This window comes from Lontra canadensis, unplaced genomic scaffold (assembly GCF_010015895.1).
Source record: "Lontra canadensis isolate GAN:19392208 unplaced genomic scaffold, GSC_riverotter_1.0 scaffold73, whole genome shotgun sequence".
NCBI lineage: Eukaryota > Metazoa > Chordata > Mammalia > Carnivora > Mustelidae > Lontra > Lontra canadensis.
In genome coordinates, this window is record NW_022631067.1 from 2,311,277 (window position 1) to 2,328,747 (window position 17,471).

Here is a 17,471-nt window from a genome sequence, read left to right on the forward strand (position 1 = left end):
GCTAGAAATGACTAAGCTCAGTGGGGAAGGCATGTCCAAAGCCAAGACGGGCCAAAAGCTAGGCCTCTCGCAAACAGTCAGCCACGTTGTGAAAGTAGCGGAAACGTTCTTGAAGGAAATGGAAAGTCCTACTCCATTGAACACACAGACGGTAAGAAAGTGAAACAGCTTTCGTACTTAGGTGGACAGAGTTTCAGTCATCTGGATAGGAGATGGAACCAGCCACGGCATTCCCTTAAGCTAACGCTAATCCAGGGCAGGGTCTTGACTTTCTTCCGTTCTGTGAGGGTGGAGGGAGGCGAGGAAGCCGTAGAAGGAAAGTCTGCAGCTCGCAGAGGCTGGTGTGTGTGCTTTAAGGAACGAAGTCCTTTCTGTAACAGTGCAAGGTGGCGCAGCCGGAGCTGATGGAGAAGCTGTAGTAAGGTCTCCAGTAGGTCTCGCTGGGACAGTGAATGAGGGCGGCTACGCTAAACACCAGGTTTTCAGTGGAGACAGAACCCCCTTCTGTTGGAAGAAGATGCCATGGTCCTCTGTGGCTGGGAAGAGGTCAGTGCCCAGCTTCAGAGGACAAGCTGCTCCCTTGTTTGGAGCTCACGCAGCAGCTGGCGGCTTTAAGTTGAAGCCGATGCTCACTTACCTTCCAAAAGTCCCGGGGCCTCGGGACTTACGGGAAATTGCTCTGCTCTGTGAATGGAACAGTAAAGCCTGGATGACTGTGCTGTGCCCACAACATGGTTTACTGAGTCTTGTACGCTGACCGTTGAGATCTGCTGCTCAGAACAGAAGATTCCTTCCAAAACCCTACAAGTAGCTCATTGACTGTGTACGTGGCCACCCAAGAGCTCTGATGGAGATGGTCAGGATTAATGCTATGCTCACACCTGCTCACAGTGTGCGCTCTGCAGCCCAGGGAGCAAGGAGTATTTAAGCAGTACATTTTGTAAGGCTGTAGCCACCACAGCAAGTGATGCCTCTGATGGATCTGGGGAAGTAAACTGAAAACCTTCTGGAAAGGATCTGCCAATCCAGATGCCACCGAGGACATTTGTGATTGATGGGAAGAGGTCAAGTACCAACATAAGCAGAAGTCCAGAAGACAGCGACCTGGCCCTCTCAGGTGACTGCGAGGGTTCGAGACTCCGGCGGAGGGAGTCACTGCAGATGTGGTGGAAACAGCAGAAGAAGCCGAATCAGAAGTGGGGCCTGCAGTCGGGACTGGATCAGGGCGCTCTCAGGACCAAACTTGAACAGTCGAGGAGTCGCTTCTTAGGGATGACAAAGAACATGGTTTCTTGAGGAGGAATGTTCTGCTGGTGAAGATGCTGCGAAGACCGTTGAAATGGCCCCGAAGGGTTTAGAACAGACAGAAACTGAGGGACGAAGCCGTGGCAGGTTTGAGAGGACGCACTCCTGTTTTGAAAGCACTTCTGTGGGTACAGCGCTGTCAGACAGCATCGCGTGAAACAAATCGTTCATGACGGAAGAGTGTGCTGATGGGGCGGCTCTACTGCTGTCTTTTCACAGCTTGCCGCAGCCACCGCCCCGGGCCGGCAGCCGTCACCATCAGGCAAGACCCTCCACCAGCCAAAAGGCTGCAGTTCGCTGGAAGCTTACAAGATGGTCAGCATTTTCAAGCAGTGGAGTATCTTCTGATGAGCGTACGCACGTTGTCTCTCGGAGAACGCTGCTGCGCACGTAACGGACTACAGTCTAGTGTAAGCGTCCCTGCCGCACGCGCTGGGCACCCAGAAGGTTCATCCGACTTACTGATTGTGGTGTTCGCAGTGTCGGGGTGCTGTGGAACTGAGGCCGCCGGATGTCGGAGGCACTCAGCCCCGGGGCCTGGGAACCGCCTGTAATGCTTCTCCCACCATGGTGGCTCAGCGGCGGGGTGCGGTGCTGGCTGGGCGGACCGTTGTGGATTTCTTGGACCTGACAGAGGAGCGTGTAGTTCCCAGGGCTTTGCTCTTAGAAATACCTGCAGTGAATAACCTCGTCCATTTATTTTCTGTTTGTGGAGGTGAGGGTTTTAGTATCTTCAGTAACCCGTGATTTTCATGTATCTGACGGGTTGCAGCTCCTGGCCGATGCTTATTATAATGAGCAGTTTTCAAGATTAGAAACCCATGGAAAATACAGTTAAGGTCAACATTTCCAACTACTGGCTCCACCGAGACTTGAAGGTCAGCAAACCCAGTTCCCTCCAGTTGTCATTGTGTGCGGTGCTGTTTGCGGGCGGAGTCTGAGTGTGCACGTGGGAAGGAGTAACTGTCCGGGGAGAGCGCTGGGCCCTGGGTGCTGATCCCAGCCTGGTTTCTTGTCAGTGGACGGACATTCTTCCCCTTCCACTGGGTGGGAGGATCTCATGCTCCATGACCTGCCCACCCAAGTCATGTTGGTTCTATGGAGTAGCAAGGATGGGCGCCGCGTTTCCCCACCACCCTCGGCTGCTGCCCTCACCTGTGCTGATATCATCAGGACTCTTCTGGAAACGCATCCCGGAAGTCCTGAGACGTCAGGAAACAGGGCCCAGCTCTGCATTGAAAAACCACATCCCACCCTCCGTCCTACTGTACACACTTATGTATTTATAAATACTTTTGATTTAAGAGCAATGTGGGGCGTATATTAGGCTGTAAAAAGATGTTTATTTATGTATTTATGTATTTTTAAAGATTTTATTTATTTGACAGAGAGAGAGAGAGTCAGAGAGGGAACACAAGCAGGGGGAGTGGGAGAGGTAGAAGCAGGCGTCCCACCGAGCAGGGAGCCAGATGTGGGGCTCAATCCCACGACCCTAGGATCATGACCTGAGCCGCAGGCAGACGCTTAAGGACTGAACCACCCAGGTGCCCCTTATATTGTAGATAGAAATAATTTCTCTACAGTAGGTAGAAAACATTTAATAAATCGCACATCTAGTCTTAACCATTAAATGTTTTTGTTGAACTCTAACAAAAATAGACTTTTATTCCTTCTTGGTATTCTTTTATTTTCAATCAGGTCCAACATACAACAATAGAGACTAATAGGGAAGCCTGGTGGCTCGGTGGGTTAAGCCTCTGCCTTCGGCTCAGGTCATGATTCCAGGATCCTGGGATTAAGCCCCGAATCGGGCTCTCTGCTCGGCGGGGCGCCTGCTTCTCCTTCTGCCTCTGCCTGCCTCACTTCCTGCTTGTGATCTCTCTCCCTCTGACAAATAAAATTTATTTTAATTTCTTTCTTTTTTTTTTTAAAGAATAGAGATTAATATAATGAACACCACAGACACACAGTTTAGCTTTATTTTTCAGGTAACCTTTATGCCCAACGAGGGGCTGGAACTCATGACCCCAGGATCAAGGGTCACAGACTAAGGCTGCCGGGCGCCCCCACTGTTTTGCTCTGTTAAGTCCTAATGCTACCAGTTTTGTTTCAGAACTTCGTAAAAATGAAGCAGTCATTACAAAGAGAAACAAACGAGGCCCTTTTGCTCTCCTCCCTGGTCCTGTCCCTCCGGTCTTACGCTCCCTTCATGAGCCTGGGACCGAGGATGTACACTAGCAGCCTGGTGCGTTTCTGCCACCAGTGGCGCGGCCAGTGTGGACGTGGTCTTTCCAAAGCCAGGCCAGTGGGAGAAGAGTCAGCAGGAAGGGACCTCAGGCTATGGCATTTTCGAAATGTCTATTTTGGGGGCACATGGCTGGGTCAGTTGGTAGATTCTGCAACTCTTGGTCTCGGGGTTGTGAGTTCAAGCCCCACGTTGGGGGTTAGAGTTTACTTAATTAAAAAAATAAATAAATAAAATGCCTCTTTTTAACCATATTTAGAGAACTCACAAGTGTCTGCAGCCCCAGCCCCACTGAGCTCGGTGCCCAGGGGCAGGCGGCAGCCTTGGGAGCTCCACATCTGTTTGAGGGTGCCCTCAGGCCACGTTCTCGCTGTGCTGACGCCTGCATTTTCACCATTGTTGTCAGAAGCAGCGCCACTCAGCCTGACCCCCAGCAGGTGCTCTGGGGACAGTTACACAGGCTTTGAGCGTCTGGCCAGCTCCATGGTCCCCAGCAGCCCTGCTGGTTGTAGGGTGCGGTTTTAGGGGACATGAGGTTTTCCAGGGACACAGAGCATTAAAGCAGAAACACCAGCAGCTGATATGTGATGCTTTGAATTCAGTTGTCTTGTTGCTCATACGTGATCGCTAAGTAGTTCTATCTTCAAAAGCCATAGTAGAACGTCTCCTGATTTTATAGGCTCTTTCATTAAGGTTGGAAAACCACTAACCTCTACCTATTGAAAGAAAAGGTGATTTTGCATGTTTTTAAAAGCATGTGTGTATATGTATTTATCCAGAACAAAGAGAATTCCATTTCTCTACTAGGAGGTAGAGCTCGGAATTAGAGATCTGTGAAATAAAAACAGCCTCAGGTTCTGTGTCCCTCGGATAAGTTACCTCGCACACGGATTTTAAGTTGCGATCTGCTCGCCGGTTGCGTGGAGGCCGGGAGGACTCACCGTGAATGTGCTGTTGCGCTAACCCGCGTCCCGCTGTCCCGCAGTCTGGTGTTTGGAAGCCAGCTGGACATCCACTCGGGCGGGGTCGATCTGGCTTTTCCACATCACGAGAACGAAATCGCCCAGTGCGAGGCCTTCCATCGGTGCCAGCAGTGGGGAAACTATTTTCTGCATTCTGGTAAGTCACGACTTCACGTTAATTTGTTCTATTTCGGGTCTGTCGCTTCCGTTTATTGCTGAAACAGCTCCGTTTGCAAACGCGTGGCCCCGCCGACGGTAGAGAGCTGTCTCTCCAGTGTTCGGGTTTGCGGCGGCTGGCCGGGAGCGTCCCCTGATCGGAGTTACGAGTGTGCCTTTTTAGGAAGTGCGGGCTGGGCGGAATGTGGGCACCATTCTCCGTGCGGGGGTGGCGGCAGAGGCACGGGTGCTCCGCTGTCTGGTGGGCGACGGGGGGCTTGACATTACCCTTCTCTCGGGACGTGGGGACACACCACTGACTGAGCCGTCGGGCCCACTGGGGCTGGATGCCCGCATAGGCGTCGTGGCCATGGTCCTGTGATACTGTGCTCTCTGGCGCGGGGACCTGCCGGGTGCCCATCGGTGAATGCAGGCCCAGGGACCCACACGTGTCCGCGGTCCTGCCACTGCGTCGTTATGCCCGTTTCCGACTGTCGGGACAGTAGGATCCCCTCCACCCCACGGCCGCCCGGGGCTGGAGGACCAGCGGGGTCTCCTGACGCACGGGAGCGGCCGTCCTCCCTTCCTAAAGTCAGCGGACGGAAGAGAAGTAGTCGGACGGTTTCATTCTCTAGAGATTGTCAAGTTAAAAAATGTTTGGTATATACGTGTAACATCGAATTATGTGTTCAAGGTTATATTTCCGTTTGGAAGCCACATTTTCTTTTATTTTTGTAAAAGATTTTATTTATTTGACAGAGTGAGAGAGATCACAAGTAGGCAGAGAGGAAGGCAGAGAGAGAGGAAGGGAAATAGGCTTCCCGCTGAGCAGGGAGCCCGATGCGGGGCTCGGTCCCAGGACCCTGAGATCATGACCTGAGCCGAAGGCAGACGCTTAACCCACTGAGCTACCCAGGTGCCCGTGGAAGCCACAGCTTCCCCCGTTCTCAGAACACTTGGCCCTGGAGCACCGTGTACTCCATGTCCTACTGTGTTGGGAGAGGAGGCCCCCCCAGAAGTAAACCCAGAGGGGCCCCGGCTAGACTGAGAAGCCCCTGACTCGGGTCATCCTGTCTGCACATATGTGGGGGTGAAGGAACCCCCAGCAGGCTCTGGAGAAGCCCGCGAACACGGAGTGCAGCGGGAAATCGAACTAGTCCTTCTCAGAGACCTGCAGCTCGGAATGTCCGGGATCCAGCAGACAATGGCCGGTGCCTGGTTTTCAGAGCCAGAGTCCTGGTCCCCTCTGGGCGGAGGAGGCGGTCAGGCCGGGGTTTCCAGGGCTCGGGATGGTGGCGGGGGGGTGGGGGGAAGTGGGGGGGGGGCAGGGCGGACCCCACACCCTCCAGTAGGTGCGGCGCGGCTGTAGCTTCCCTCCTGGGGGCACCGTCCTTCAGCGATGTGGGTGTTGGCCTCCTGCCGAGTGAGGCTGGCTCACGGCCCCCGCCACTCCCCCTTTTTCCACCCAGTTCAGAACAAATTACTGGTTTTGTTTCAGGGCATTTGCACGTGAAAGGCAAAGAAGAAAAAATGTCCAAATCGCTGAAAAACTACATCACTATTAAGGTAATGGTGCCCCGCTGACCTTCCAGAGGGCTGCTGTGTGGGGCCACCCAAGTCTCTGACCCTCAGTGCTCCCGGCCCTGACAGGCTCGTCCTCCCTCCACGTTTAACTTACTGTTTGTGGTAAAAGCACGCGGCGACAGTCCACATTCTGGTTCTCGGCCGGGTCCCCCTGCCCTCTGCGGGCCGGCTTCCCCACGGCATCTGCATTCGGACACTCATGCCACCTTCTTCCTGAGCCTTTGTCCACTCGGCTACCCTGAGTCCCATCACCCCGTGTCTGTCCCACCGCCCACCTGCCAGCCTGTGGCTCTGGGGCTTCGCTGGGTCGTGGGGCAGAGGGACAGCGTGTGAACGTGAACGGAAAACGTGTGAACTCACAGGGGTGCTTCAGACACGTTGCTCTTTGTCTTTGGGCCCATGAAGCCAAATGTAGTTTTAACTGCAAATACTAAAATGACAAGGAGAGTTATGAGACCTTCATCCCCTGAACACACGAGCACTAGCCTTGTTCCCACCATCGTACCCACAGTCGTCCTCCTGGGCACGGTCTCACTGACGCGGTCTGGAAGAGGGGACGGCACCCACGTCCGTCCCCCCTCAGCTCCCCTCCTCATAGGGGCTTTGTCACCTCTCATCGTCACAAGAGGGGTGAGCACTGGACAGGAAGGTATGTTGAGGGAGCGGGAGACCATGTCCACGTCCCTTTCACCACAGCGTCACGGTGATTAACTGTCCTGTTGTCGATAATCCCTGGGCCTGAGTGGGATTAAGTGTCCTCACAGGCACGTCTGTCTGGGGACGCACCGTAGGTAGAGGGTTCAGTCCTGTCACGTGCTCAGGCGTCCCGGGGGCTTGAGCGCATCCCCTGTGCACAGGGCGGGTGCTGGAAGCCAGAAGGGGAGCTCTGCTCATACACTCGTCTTCATGTACCTTCCTGATGGAAATGCTGACTGTTCTGCACATTTTCCTACAGAAAAACACAACTTACACACTCGCCACGTAGACTCAAGGTTACTACTTTGCTGCATTTATTGCGTTTTCCGGACCGACGGGCGTGGTGGGCGCACGCGGGGTTACTGAGCCGTCAGACAGCATGACACTGCCCCGTTCTGCGTGCCACTCCCCAGAACAAGGATGTTTCCCTGTGTAACCCGGATGCCAAACGTGTCCGCAGTCATTCCTCAACATGAGTGACCAGGTTTTCCCTGTGTCCCAGTGTCCTTTATAGCCTGGATTCTTCTCAGACGAGGATCCAGCCCAGGTTCGTGTGTCGCATTTGTACGCGGTGTCTCCTTGGGCGTTTCAGAAGACATTTCACTGCAGTGAAACGCACAGAACCAAAAAGTCACCATCGAGACTGTTGTTACGTGCACCCAGACCGAACCTTTCCCCTGTCGAGCAAGTCCCGGCGGCCCTCCCCAGCCCCCGAAGTCCACCATGCTGCTTCCTGCTCCCGTGACCTTGAGTGCTCTGGGAGCCCATGGACGCGCAGACTCGCAGTATTTGCCCTTGTGACTGGCATGTTTCACTCAGGGTGACATCCTCCAGGTCCGTCCACTGGCGCAGGTGACAGAGCTCTTCCGTCTCCAGGGCTGAGGGCCGCTCTGCGGTGCTGGTGGGCTGAGGGTGTATTTTTGGCTTCTACTCTTGAGCAGTCTCTCTACATTTATTTTCCAAGTGGTGTTGACGTCTCGAAGACACGAGGCCAGTTTCGTTGAACGTCGTGCAGTTCCTGTTTGCTTCTCTGTGGCGTCACGTGGCCTGTTCTGTTCCCCCGGAGCTGGAAGTGAGGTGTCAAGGCTTGACTGAGGCCGGGCTGACGGGTGGGAACACGTCATCTGCGGTGCCGTGGGCTCCCACAGCAGCCCCCTGCGGGCCACAGCGCCAGGCTGTCCTGCTGTCAGTGACGTTGGGTCTGAGCACTGGGGTCAGCGATGGCCCCACATCTCTCTGATGTGGACATTCTTATCTCCCTTTCGTGTACACGGACAGCTGCGAGGTTATCTGCCGTTGGGCGTCCTGTTCCCTGACAACCTGCCCCCTGTGGTGTTTGTACGTCCACGGCCGTGGGGTGTGCGCTGTCCGGCGCTGCGGCCTGGCTGGTCCTCCTCTTCAGAGAAGGGCTGTGTCTGGGTCTCTCTAGTATTGCTAGAAGCTCTGCTCATGCACTTCGTGTATGATCAACTCAGCCTTTATTCTTTTGGGGCTAATTTATCCCAGATGTGACCTGGGGGAAGGGGAGGAGGCAACTCCCTTGACTGGTTCCTGCGTCCCAGGGCAACGCCCCGTGCGCCCCTGTGCTTTCGGCCCCATTTCCCTTTGCCTCTGGCCCCAGAGCTGCCACTTCTTCACGGAGCCTCGCTGCCTCGTGGGGACATGGAATCCTGAGCCAGGATCCGGGCATCTGGCGTGTTTGCTCTGCTGGAGTGACACCGCTGCCAGGCCTCTTTGGGGCAGAACTGGCGGACGAGGCGGACGCACGCGGACGAAGCTGTCAGTCGCCGGAGTTCACGGTGGGCTCCCCCGTGTCACACGACAGGACGGGCTTCTCTTCGCTCTCTCCCTCCTTTACGGAAAGTCTTGTTTCCTTACAGCCGCATACCGGCTCTGGGCTTTATCTTAAAACTGACATGTTTCAAAATTGAACACAACCAACAGTAAAACTATTGAGTTTTTACACTTGAGTTTAAAACTCAAGTTAAGATTTTCTTGCAATAATTGTTTCAGTAACGGCTTTACCGAGACGTAATTCCCGTACCCGAGACCTCGCCCGGTACCCTGTGTCATTCAGTGGTCCCCACGTCTTCAGAGTGGCCGGCCGCCACCGCCACCTGCTTGATGTGCCCTGAAGCACTCACTCACCCCCACCCTAGCCCCCGGCACCCACTGGTCTTTCTGTCCCCGTGGACTTGCCGGTGCGGGGCTTGTGTTTCCTGTCACTCTTGGCGGCGGCGTGGGGGTCACGTGGGTGGCACACACCCGCACGGTCAGAGTGTACGGATCTGCTGTGTGGCGTCCCCCTTCGCTGCACAGAGGCTCATCTGTTAAGTCTGTTTCCAGGTGGAGGGTGTCTTTCCCCTTTTCCTTTACTTTCCAAAAACATGAGGCGCTGTGTTCAGCGGGGAGCACAGATAGGACACCGGGACGCCGTCCCCAGAGCGGCTCTGCTCTGCTCCCTGGCTTGTTCACAGGGGACCCCTCCCAGCGCTCGCTACGACAGAAAGAAGCCATCTGTGTGGGAGGCCTGACTCTCTTCCCACACAGCGAACCGTGTCCTTGCTTCTCCCCGTTCCCAACAAGCGTAACGTTTGGGTCTGATTTTAGAAGGACTGGATTTCGTGGTGGGGAGTTTGCAGGCGGCAGACCAGGCCGAGGAGCCCAGGGCGGGACACGCGGTGCTGCGGGGCGCCCCCCGGCTGTGCTCCCCAGCCGCCCCTGCTCCGTACCCCTGCGGCCGTCGCCAGCTTCTTCACGAAGCCCGCATGTGTGAATACGTTCCTCGGGTTTTCTTTCCACACGAGTGCTTGTGCGGTGAGCCACCTGCTTTATCCACGTAATGAATCTTTGGGGTCAGTCCCTTCCGTGTGGGGTTCATTCTTCCGAATGGCTGGGCTGCCCGCTGCCCCCTCATTAACTTGACGGGGCCCTGTTGGTGGTCGTTGAAATGACGTCCCGTTTCTACTAGAGAGCGTGCGTTTTAACTGTTCTAGGTATCAGAGTGTGGCACTTTTCACAAGCCCTTGGGGGCCCACGAGGGTGCTGGGTGTGATGAGTAGTGTGGCATAAGGCAGAATGTTCTGGAGAAAGCCTCTGGCCACGTGGCAGTGTCCTCGACGTGCCCGCCCGCAGGAAGTGTCCATTTCCCTTGTCCACACGAACACAACAGAATCTTAATCCAGTTAACCTTTTCCTTTTTACGTTGGTGAAAATCGACAGCTAGACTTTAAATTTCCATTTCACTGTTGATCCTGGCACATGTGAGCGTGTGCTCGTCCTCTCCTGAGTCTCCGTATTTCGGCCAGGCTGCAGCCTTGCGGGCAGTCCCTGGGGACACTCAGCCATGTCTGTCATGGAAAAAACACCTGTCAGTTTCCCGGTTTCTAGCAGAAAAAGGTGTTCCTTCGAGCCCTCATCATTTTGGCAACCACGGATGGCTTTTAGGACGGTCTGCAGGAAAACTGGATTCTTTCTGCTTGAGGGACCTGAGTCCGCATGGGGAAAGTGGGCCAGATCACGCCTCAAAACAGGCCTTTTCTAATCTCTAGGTTGTGATTTGGGACCTGTTACTTTACTCTCAAAGTCGCCGCCTTAACTCGTGAGCCACTGCGTCGAGTTTGCGAGGGTCACCGCCTGATGACCGAGTGGCTGGGAGGTTGTGCGCCACCTCCTGACCTCCCGGCACACGGGCCTGGTGACACTTTGCCTGTCAGGGAGCTGTGTTTGGGCTGCCACGAGGTTAGTTTTCTATCTGCTGACTCTGGTGTAGTAACTACGCTGCACTGGAGGTCGGTGGGTCCGCCTGTCCTTCTCCGCAAGGCTGTCCGTGCGCCTGCTCCCGGCCGCTCCTGCTCCATCAGCCCGGGGAGGCAAGGGATCAGCTTCACCCTGGGGCCTGACCCTGTCACTGCTCCAAGGGGGGCCACCTGCCGGACCTCGTGCGGGGTCCCAGCCACTGTGTCCCCCAGTTGTCACACTCTGGGTTCACTGTTGCTGAGGAGAGGCCAGAAACTGCTAGACACAGAGCAGGTTCACGGGAGAAGGGCAGAGAACATCTCTCTTCTCACAGAGAATCCATGACTGAGGGACAGGATGGTCTCAGGTTTTGACCCAAACTCCATGTTGTCAGATGGTCCTGCTGGAGCTGGCTTGTCCTTGGTGCCAGGGCCGGTCCCTGGTGGTGTGGCCGAGCACATCCCCGCAGGGGCCGAGTCCGTCCTCCCTCCCCCGTGCCCGTGAGGCCACTGAGCGCTGCCCGCTGCGGCCACCACACCGAGCTTCTGTTGAACTTCATGCTGTTTCAGTAGGGTCTGCGAGGTGTCCCCAGTTCCCCTCCGAACGGAGAAGGGGCACGCTTCTCCTGGAAGTCGTCTGTTCAGCGACAGGTCCTGGGCCACTGGTGTTCAGGCAGAGGTGGTGGCGTGTTCCCCAGGGAGCCTAAGCGCTCGGCCACCGCGTCGTGGGAAGGGGCTCCCGCGGGCATGGGTGCGGAGCCAGGACCGCCCCTAGATGGCCTTTCCCGCAGACGCTGCCGGGCCAGGGAACACGGAAACAAAGCGGGGGGTTGCGCTCACAGTGAGTCTGGGAACAGAGCAAAGCTTTTCCTAAAAGTCCTGCCGCTCTCTCCGCGAGATCGGCCCACCGCTGCGGTCTGGGCTCTGGGTTCCCGTCTCTCCATCTCTCCGTCTCTCCGTCTCTCCCCCGCAGGACTTTCTAAAGACGTTTTCCCCTGATGTCTTCCGCCTCTTCTGCATGCGGAGCAGCTACAGGTCAGGTGAGCGAGACGAGGGGCCCGTGGGCACGCGGGGGGCTCGGGGCCGCGTCTGTCGCATGGCTGAACCCAGCCTGACACCCGAGAGGGAGCCCGGCCCCGGCTCCTAGCCAGAAGCTTCCAGAAGCATATCTCTCGGAGGCCGTGGGTTTTGCAGTCGGCCCGGCTGCCCCGTGTGGGGGTCCGGTGGTGGGGCTGGGCGGAGGGCATGTCCTCGTGCGGAGAAGTGCACGAGTCGGGCCGGTCCTCACTGCATGGGCCGCCCCCCCGGGGCCCTCCGTCCCCACCACAGCCGGTCTGCTGAGACAAGGCCCAGGGCGCAGGGTGCTCTCCCGCCCCCCACACACGCCGGTCTCCGCATACTGAGCCCCACGACCGAAGCCCCTGCGCGTTTCCCCCAAACTGGCGGGGCCCGGGTGCAAGCGTGGGCAGCGGCAGCCCCGGTGACCTCACACATCCCCTTCACAGCCATTGACTACAGCGACGGCACCATGCTCGAGGCCAAGCACCTCCTCCTGGGGGCGGCCGCGTTCGTGGGGGACGCCCGGGCCTACATGAAGGGACAGCTGGTGTGTGGCCCCGTCAGGGACGATGTGCTGTGGGAGAGGTAGGTGCCCTCCCAGCGTCCACCTGGGTGTCCCGGGCGCCAGACGTGGGGCTGCCCGAGACGGGGGGTGGCTTTTCGAGGCTAAGGGCCCCTGGAGGTGCTGGTGCAGGGGTGCCTCGGGCGAGCCAGTGGTCCCGTTGGGGAGGGATGAGGACGCCCTGCCTGCAGGGTGGCTGGGCAGGGGGGGGTCACTGGTGTTTGTCGGTGACTGATGCAGAGGCTCTGGTCACCTTGCTCCGTGGGTAGGAGGGCTGGCAGGTGCGTGGCCGTGCCGGGATGGCTGAAGAACAGGGAGGGTGGTCTCGGCTAAGCTCAGACCCGGTCAGGAATTGACCAGCAGGTCCGCATCACATGGGTAGCGGCGCACACTAGTTGGTGTGGTCACAGGACGGTGCCAGGAGGCTGTGAGAGTGCGGGTGCTCCTGACACTACATAGGGAAATCGTGTTCCCAGTTCCACTGCTGCGTTAGAAAACTTGGTCATCCTTGTTTTGTCACACGTCAAAGACGGACTTGACATCAGAGATGGTGAGAAGCCGGGAAGGTCCGGGAAGTGCTCGTGTCGTTAGACAAGCAGCAGGCACAGGTTTGCGGCGTTTATCAGATGCCCGTGCCTGCCTGCAGCGCCGTGGGGCGGGTCCCCCTCCTGGAGGACTCCCTCAGAGGACTAAAGAACCCGAGACTCCTTGGGGGTCGGCCTGGGAAGGAGGGAGGACACTGGAGTGGAGTCTGTCGGCCCCAGCCGTGGGAGCCCAGGGGACAAAGCCCAGCGCAGTGGGGTAGGGCGTCTGGGGGGGGGTTGTGGCTTGGTGTGGCCATCTGGACAGGGGTCCGGGGAGGACACGTGGGCACTCCTTTCTCTTGCGCGCTCCCCAGCAACAGGAGTGGTAGAGGGGGAAGACAGAGCTGTAGGCCACTCAGGAGAGGCCAGGTTCTGCTTTGGGACAAATAGTCCTGCCTGTGGCCTGTTCTCCCTTCCTGGTCACTTGAGGGCAGGCTGGAGAGCAGCCACTGCCCCACCAGCCAGGGCCGCGGGCCTGGCAGAGGAACAAGAGTCCAGGGGCTCCCCCCTCCCTAGCTCACTGGCCCAGACATGGATGCCGCTGTGACTGATGGCCGGAAGGGGTCCCGGGGCTCCACTTGGGTGTGAGGCAGCCCTGAGGCCGGTCCTTCCCCATGCCTGGACACGGGGGGGGTCTGCAGGAAGTGGGGTAAAGGCCAGCAGTGGACAACAGCGATCTAGCTTTGGAGACAAAGCTTCAGTGTCTGAAGCAGCATATGTGCAGGACAGAGGACAGAGGGGACCTGGGTGTCCTTGCCATGGCTGGGGAAGACAAAGGAGGTGGGGAGAGGACACTGGCTGGCAGGGGAGGGGGCCTGGCAATGGAGGGAAGGAGGTGGAGAGGCCACAGCCAGGTGCGGGGAGCAGGACACACTCAGAGCCCCGTGGGGCCTGTGTCCTAGGCCTGACAGGGCCACCGGGCCCTGGGCATAGCAGGGCTGCTGCTTAGAGGCTCAGACAGGCTGTGTGTGGGGGCGGACCGCACGCAGGGATGGGGTGGGAGGAGTGAGCAGACACTGTCCCCCGGACCTGGGGCCACCCTCCCCACCCCCAGAGGGGCCGGGCCATGGTCCCAGGACCAAGTGTCCTGCGCGCAGGCTCTGTGGGGTGGGGGTTTGCATCGGGCTGTCCTTCCCTCCACCCGGCCGGCACGAGGCCCGTGTGTGTACTGCAGGCGGCTGACAACATGGCGTGATGTCGTGTGAAGCTGTCGCTGCCGCAGTTGTAAGCCACTGGGGGATACGTGTACGGGGTGTGTTCAGCCCCAGGTGTTAGAGACTTTTTCCAAATCCGTGGTGACGGACGGTTCCGAGCTGATCTGACCCTGTGAGGGCTGTCTGCGCGCACACGTGTGAGCCCGGCCCAGAAAGGGCAAGGGGCAGATGCACGGTCATGCCTGCCCCGGGGAGGGACCGGCCTGCACCCTGTTCCTGCTGCTGGGCAGCCCCCATGTCTCTCCCAGGCTCCGCCACACCAAGGAGGCCGTGAAGGCTGCCCTGGCGGATGACTTTGACACGCCCGCGGCCGTGGACGCCGTCATGGAGCTCGTGCACCACGGGAACAGACAGCTGAAGGCGCACGCTCAGGTGTGTCCCGGGACGGCCTGCAGGGTGGGGAGCTGCTGTGGTGGCTTCCGCTCCCCCGGAAGGCACAGCCGCCACCCTGCCAGCTGCCCGGGATGGCCTCCAGGCCTGCCCTGACTTCTGGGGTGCTTCATCCTGCTCTGGGCTGACCCCCCAGCAGGGAGGTCCCGCACATGGACAGGTGGACCCGCATGTTTGCTAACAGGAAGTGTGTCCTCTTCCTGTCTGTTCCGAGCTTGCTGGGATGTGAAGCAGGACATGGGGGGACGCTATGTGCAGGGACTCCCCCCCCACCCCATGCCGCCTGGCCCTGCTGTGGGCCTCTGCCCCTATGAGCTAGTGGCCTCCTGGAGACGCACCTGCTGACGCTGTTAAACGGGGGTCAGGGCTCAGCGTGTGGGTCTGGGGGACACCAGCATGCAGGTCCTAGCAGATCCCCATATTACAGGTGGGCAGATGGAGGTGGGGTGTTCCCTGGCTTCCCCACGGTCACATGGGGGGCCAGTGAGGGGTCCCACCAGGGCCATCCGTACCGCATGAGGTGTGACCCCGCGGCAGGAGCAGTGGCCTGCCGCGTCCCTGAGTTTCTACAGCGTTTTCTCGGCCCCTCATCCCCTCCTCTGGGTGGTCTGTCACAGGAACCCAGCGGTCCCCGGAGTCCTGCCGTGTTCGGCTCCATCGTGTCCTACATCGAGCAGTTCTTCGAGACCGTCGGGATTTCTCTGGCGGACAGACAGGTACGCCCTGCCCTTCGCGGTCCTCGCCTGTGGGAGGGTCCATGTGTGCTCACCACCGCCCTCTCCCCTTTCACGATGTTCGTTTTAACGGACCACAGTGTTGAACGTATTGACGTGCTTGAGAAAATGTTCCCGAGAAAGCAAGCCGGGTCAGAGCTGGTGTCTTACTAGCGGATGCTGCAGGGATTCGGAGCGGAACCCGCGGCCCCTCTTGGCCGCACCCCGTGTGCTGTCTGTCCTGCACACGTTCTTTTCCCTTGTTTCTCCTGAAAGACTCCGAGTGCGGCCAGGTGCACAGTAGGACGACCCTTCCCCGGCCAAGCCCCTTGCTGTCTCGCACAGCACAGGCCTCTGCGCCTTCCCCCGCTCCCCGCCAGCCCGCCTCCCGCACATGCACCCTCTCCCCGGGCCCCGCTCCTCCCAGCACCCTCCCCGCCTTGCTGCACCGTGAGACCACGCATCAGGAACCCTGTGAAACGGGTCGTCAACGTGGAAAGGCCTGGGCTGCGTCCCGGCATGACCATCACGCGTGTGCTGGGACCGCTCAGGCTTCCCGGACGGTGCCGTAGAGCTGGCGCCCGGCCCTTGTCAGGAACCCTCGCTCGCCTTCCCCACCTCCATGGCGGACACTGGCTCCCACTTTGGGCTCACGTTTTTGTAACCAGAAAAATGGTCTTTTATCATGGAGGTAGACACTGAGGGTCCTGTGGTTGGAGAAGCTTGACCCCAGGGTTGTAAACGTGTCATTTCCTTCACACCCGTGAGCACCGACAGGCTCTGGGACCCCTCCCCGTGAGGGCGGAGGAGTCGTGTAGGTGGGCTCTCCAGCTGGGTGTGGAGAGGTCGGTCTGTGAACGGGCAGCGAGAGAGTAGGTGTGTGCGAACCACACGCAAGCTGGACGTCACTTTTGGGGTTTGGTCCGAGGAACTGATTGGGTTTCACGAGGCTCCGCGGCTGGCACGCGCAGACCCTGCCCAGGGAGCCGGCTGCTAAAGATGCCCGAGAGGCTAGAGCGTCTGTGGGATGGGGGCAGGGCGGCCCGGGCGGGCCTCCCGGGCAGTGCTGCCGCAGACGCAGACGGGAGCCCTGGGTCTTTGCCTCTCCGCGGCACTAGGGAGCGCTGCCTCGTGACCGGGCCTGTGGGCCAGGAGAGCAGGGACCGGCCAGCAGCCCGGGCCCGGGGAGGAGAGCCGGGGGGGGGACAGGCCCTGGGTCAGGTTGGCACTGACTGCCGCGGGCCCCGGACCATGCCGCTCCGCCCGGGGCAGTCTTTTGCAGGGGACAGCAGCCGGGCCACCCTGCACAGCGTGGTGGACGAGCTGGTCCGCTTCCGGCTGCGGGTGCGGCAGTTTGCCCTGGCCCCGGGAGCGGCCACCCGGGAGGCCCGACAGCAGCAACTGCTGGACAGGCAGCCCCTGCTGGAGGCGTGTGACACCCTGCGCCGGGACCTTGTCACCCACGGCATCAGCATTAAGGTGAGCCGCTGCCGCTGTGGCCTGCCGGCGGTGGGCACGGTCACCCTGAGGGCGGCACGCAAACGTGCGACGGTCAGAGCCCGGACGTTGCTGAGCCCCCCACCCCGGAGCCTGCAGCCGGGCCCCGTGGGGGCATCAGGGCGGGCAGTGAGCCCTGAGCGTCTGGCCCACTTTCCCCGTGCCTCCTCCGCAGGACCGGAGCAGCACGTCCACATGGGAGCTGCTGGACCAGGGGACAGAAGACCGCAGACCGGGGAGCTGACGGCCCCCGACACCGTCCTGTGCTTACGCAGAGGCCTCCTGTCGTGCCTGTCCTGTCAGCATTAAAGTCAATCCAACCGATCGCGTGTGCCTGAAATGTGGATTCTTCACGGTACCTAGGGCCACACACAGGGGCCAGCACTGGTCCTGATGCGGGACCCTGGGCCGACATCATGGGAGGACCATGAGCCCTGAAGCCCGGGGCAGAGGACCTAAGTCCTACAGGGGCCCGGGGCCTGTGGCCGAAGTCCAGCAGGGCACCAGCGGCCTGTACCTCAGGCACCGGGCGGTGCTGAACGGGGAGGGGGGCCCTGAGCTGGGACAGCTCGCCCCACGTCTGTCTGTCACAGAAGTAACGTGTTCGCCGCAGAAGACCACCACGTGGTGGCTGCACTGGTGAGAGCAAGACCCAGGTGTGAGCGCGGCCGCAGAGCAGGAGGCCGCGCCGGTGCGCACAGCGCAGCCCCCAGCGGCTCTCCCTCCGTGGCCCGGCCGCTGCAAGCCCGGGGCTGCCGAGCTGGCCT

General features: G+C 59.2%; 1 protein-coding gene across 3 annotated transcripts in view; it reads left to right on the top strand.

Moving 5' to 3' along the window:
* Positions 1 to 17,012, top strand: part of CARS2 (cysteinyl-tRNA synthetase 2, mitochondrial) — a 35,666-nt gene extending 18,654 nt beyond the window's left edge. For all 3 annotated transcript variants that reach the window (XM_032881043.1, XM_032881045.1, XM_032881044.1), the window contains 8 exons: positions 4,536 to 4,669; positions 6,167 to 6,234; positions 11,659 to 11,725; positions 12,191 to 12,329; positions 14,353 to 14,476; positions 15,112 to 15,210; positions 16,480 to 16,686; positions 16,880 to 17,012. In XM_032881043.1, the coding sequence (XP_032736934.1) occupies positions 4,536 to 4,669; positions 6,167 to 6,234; positions 11,659 to 11,725; positions 12,191 to 12,329; positions 14,353 to 14,476; positions 15,112 to 15,210; positions 16,480 to 16,686; positions 16,880 to 16,948 (907 nt within the window). In that variant the 3' untranslated portion in view covers positions 16,949 to 17,012. The remainder of the gene's footprint in view (positions 1 to 4,535; positions 4,670 to 6,166; positions 6,235 to 11,658; positions 11,726 to 12,190; positions 12,330 to 14,352; positions 14,477 to 15,111; positions 15,211 to 16,479; positions 16,687 to 16,879) is intronic.
* Positions 17,013 to 17,471: the final 459 nt, after the last annotated feature.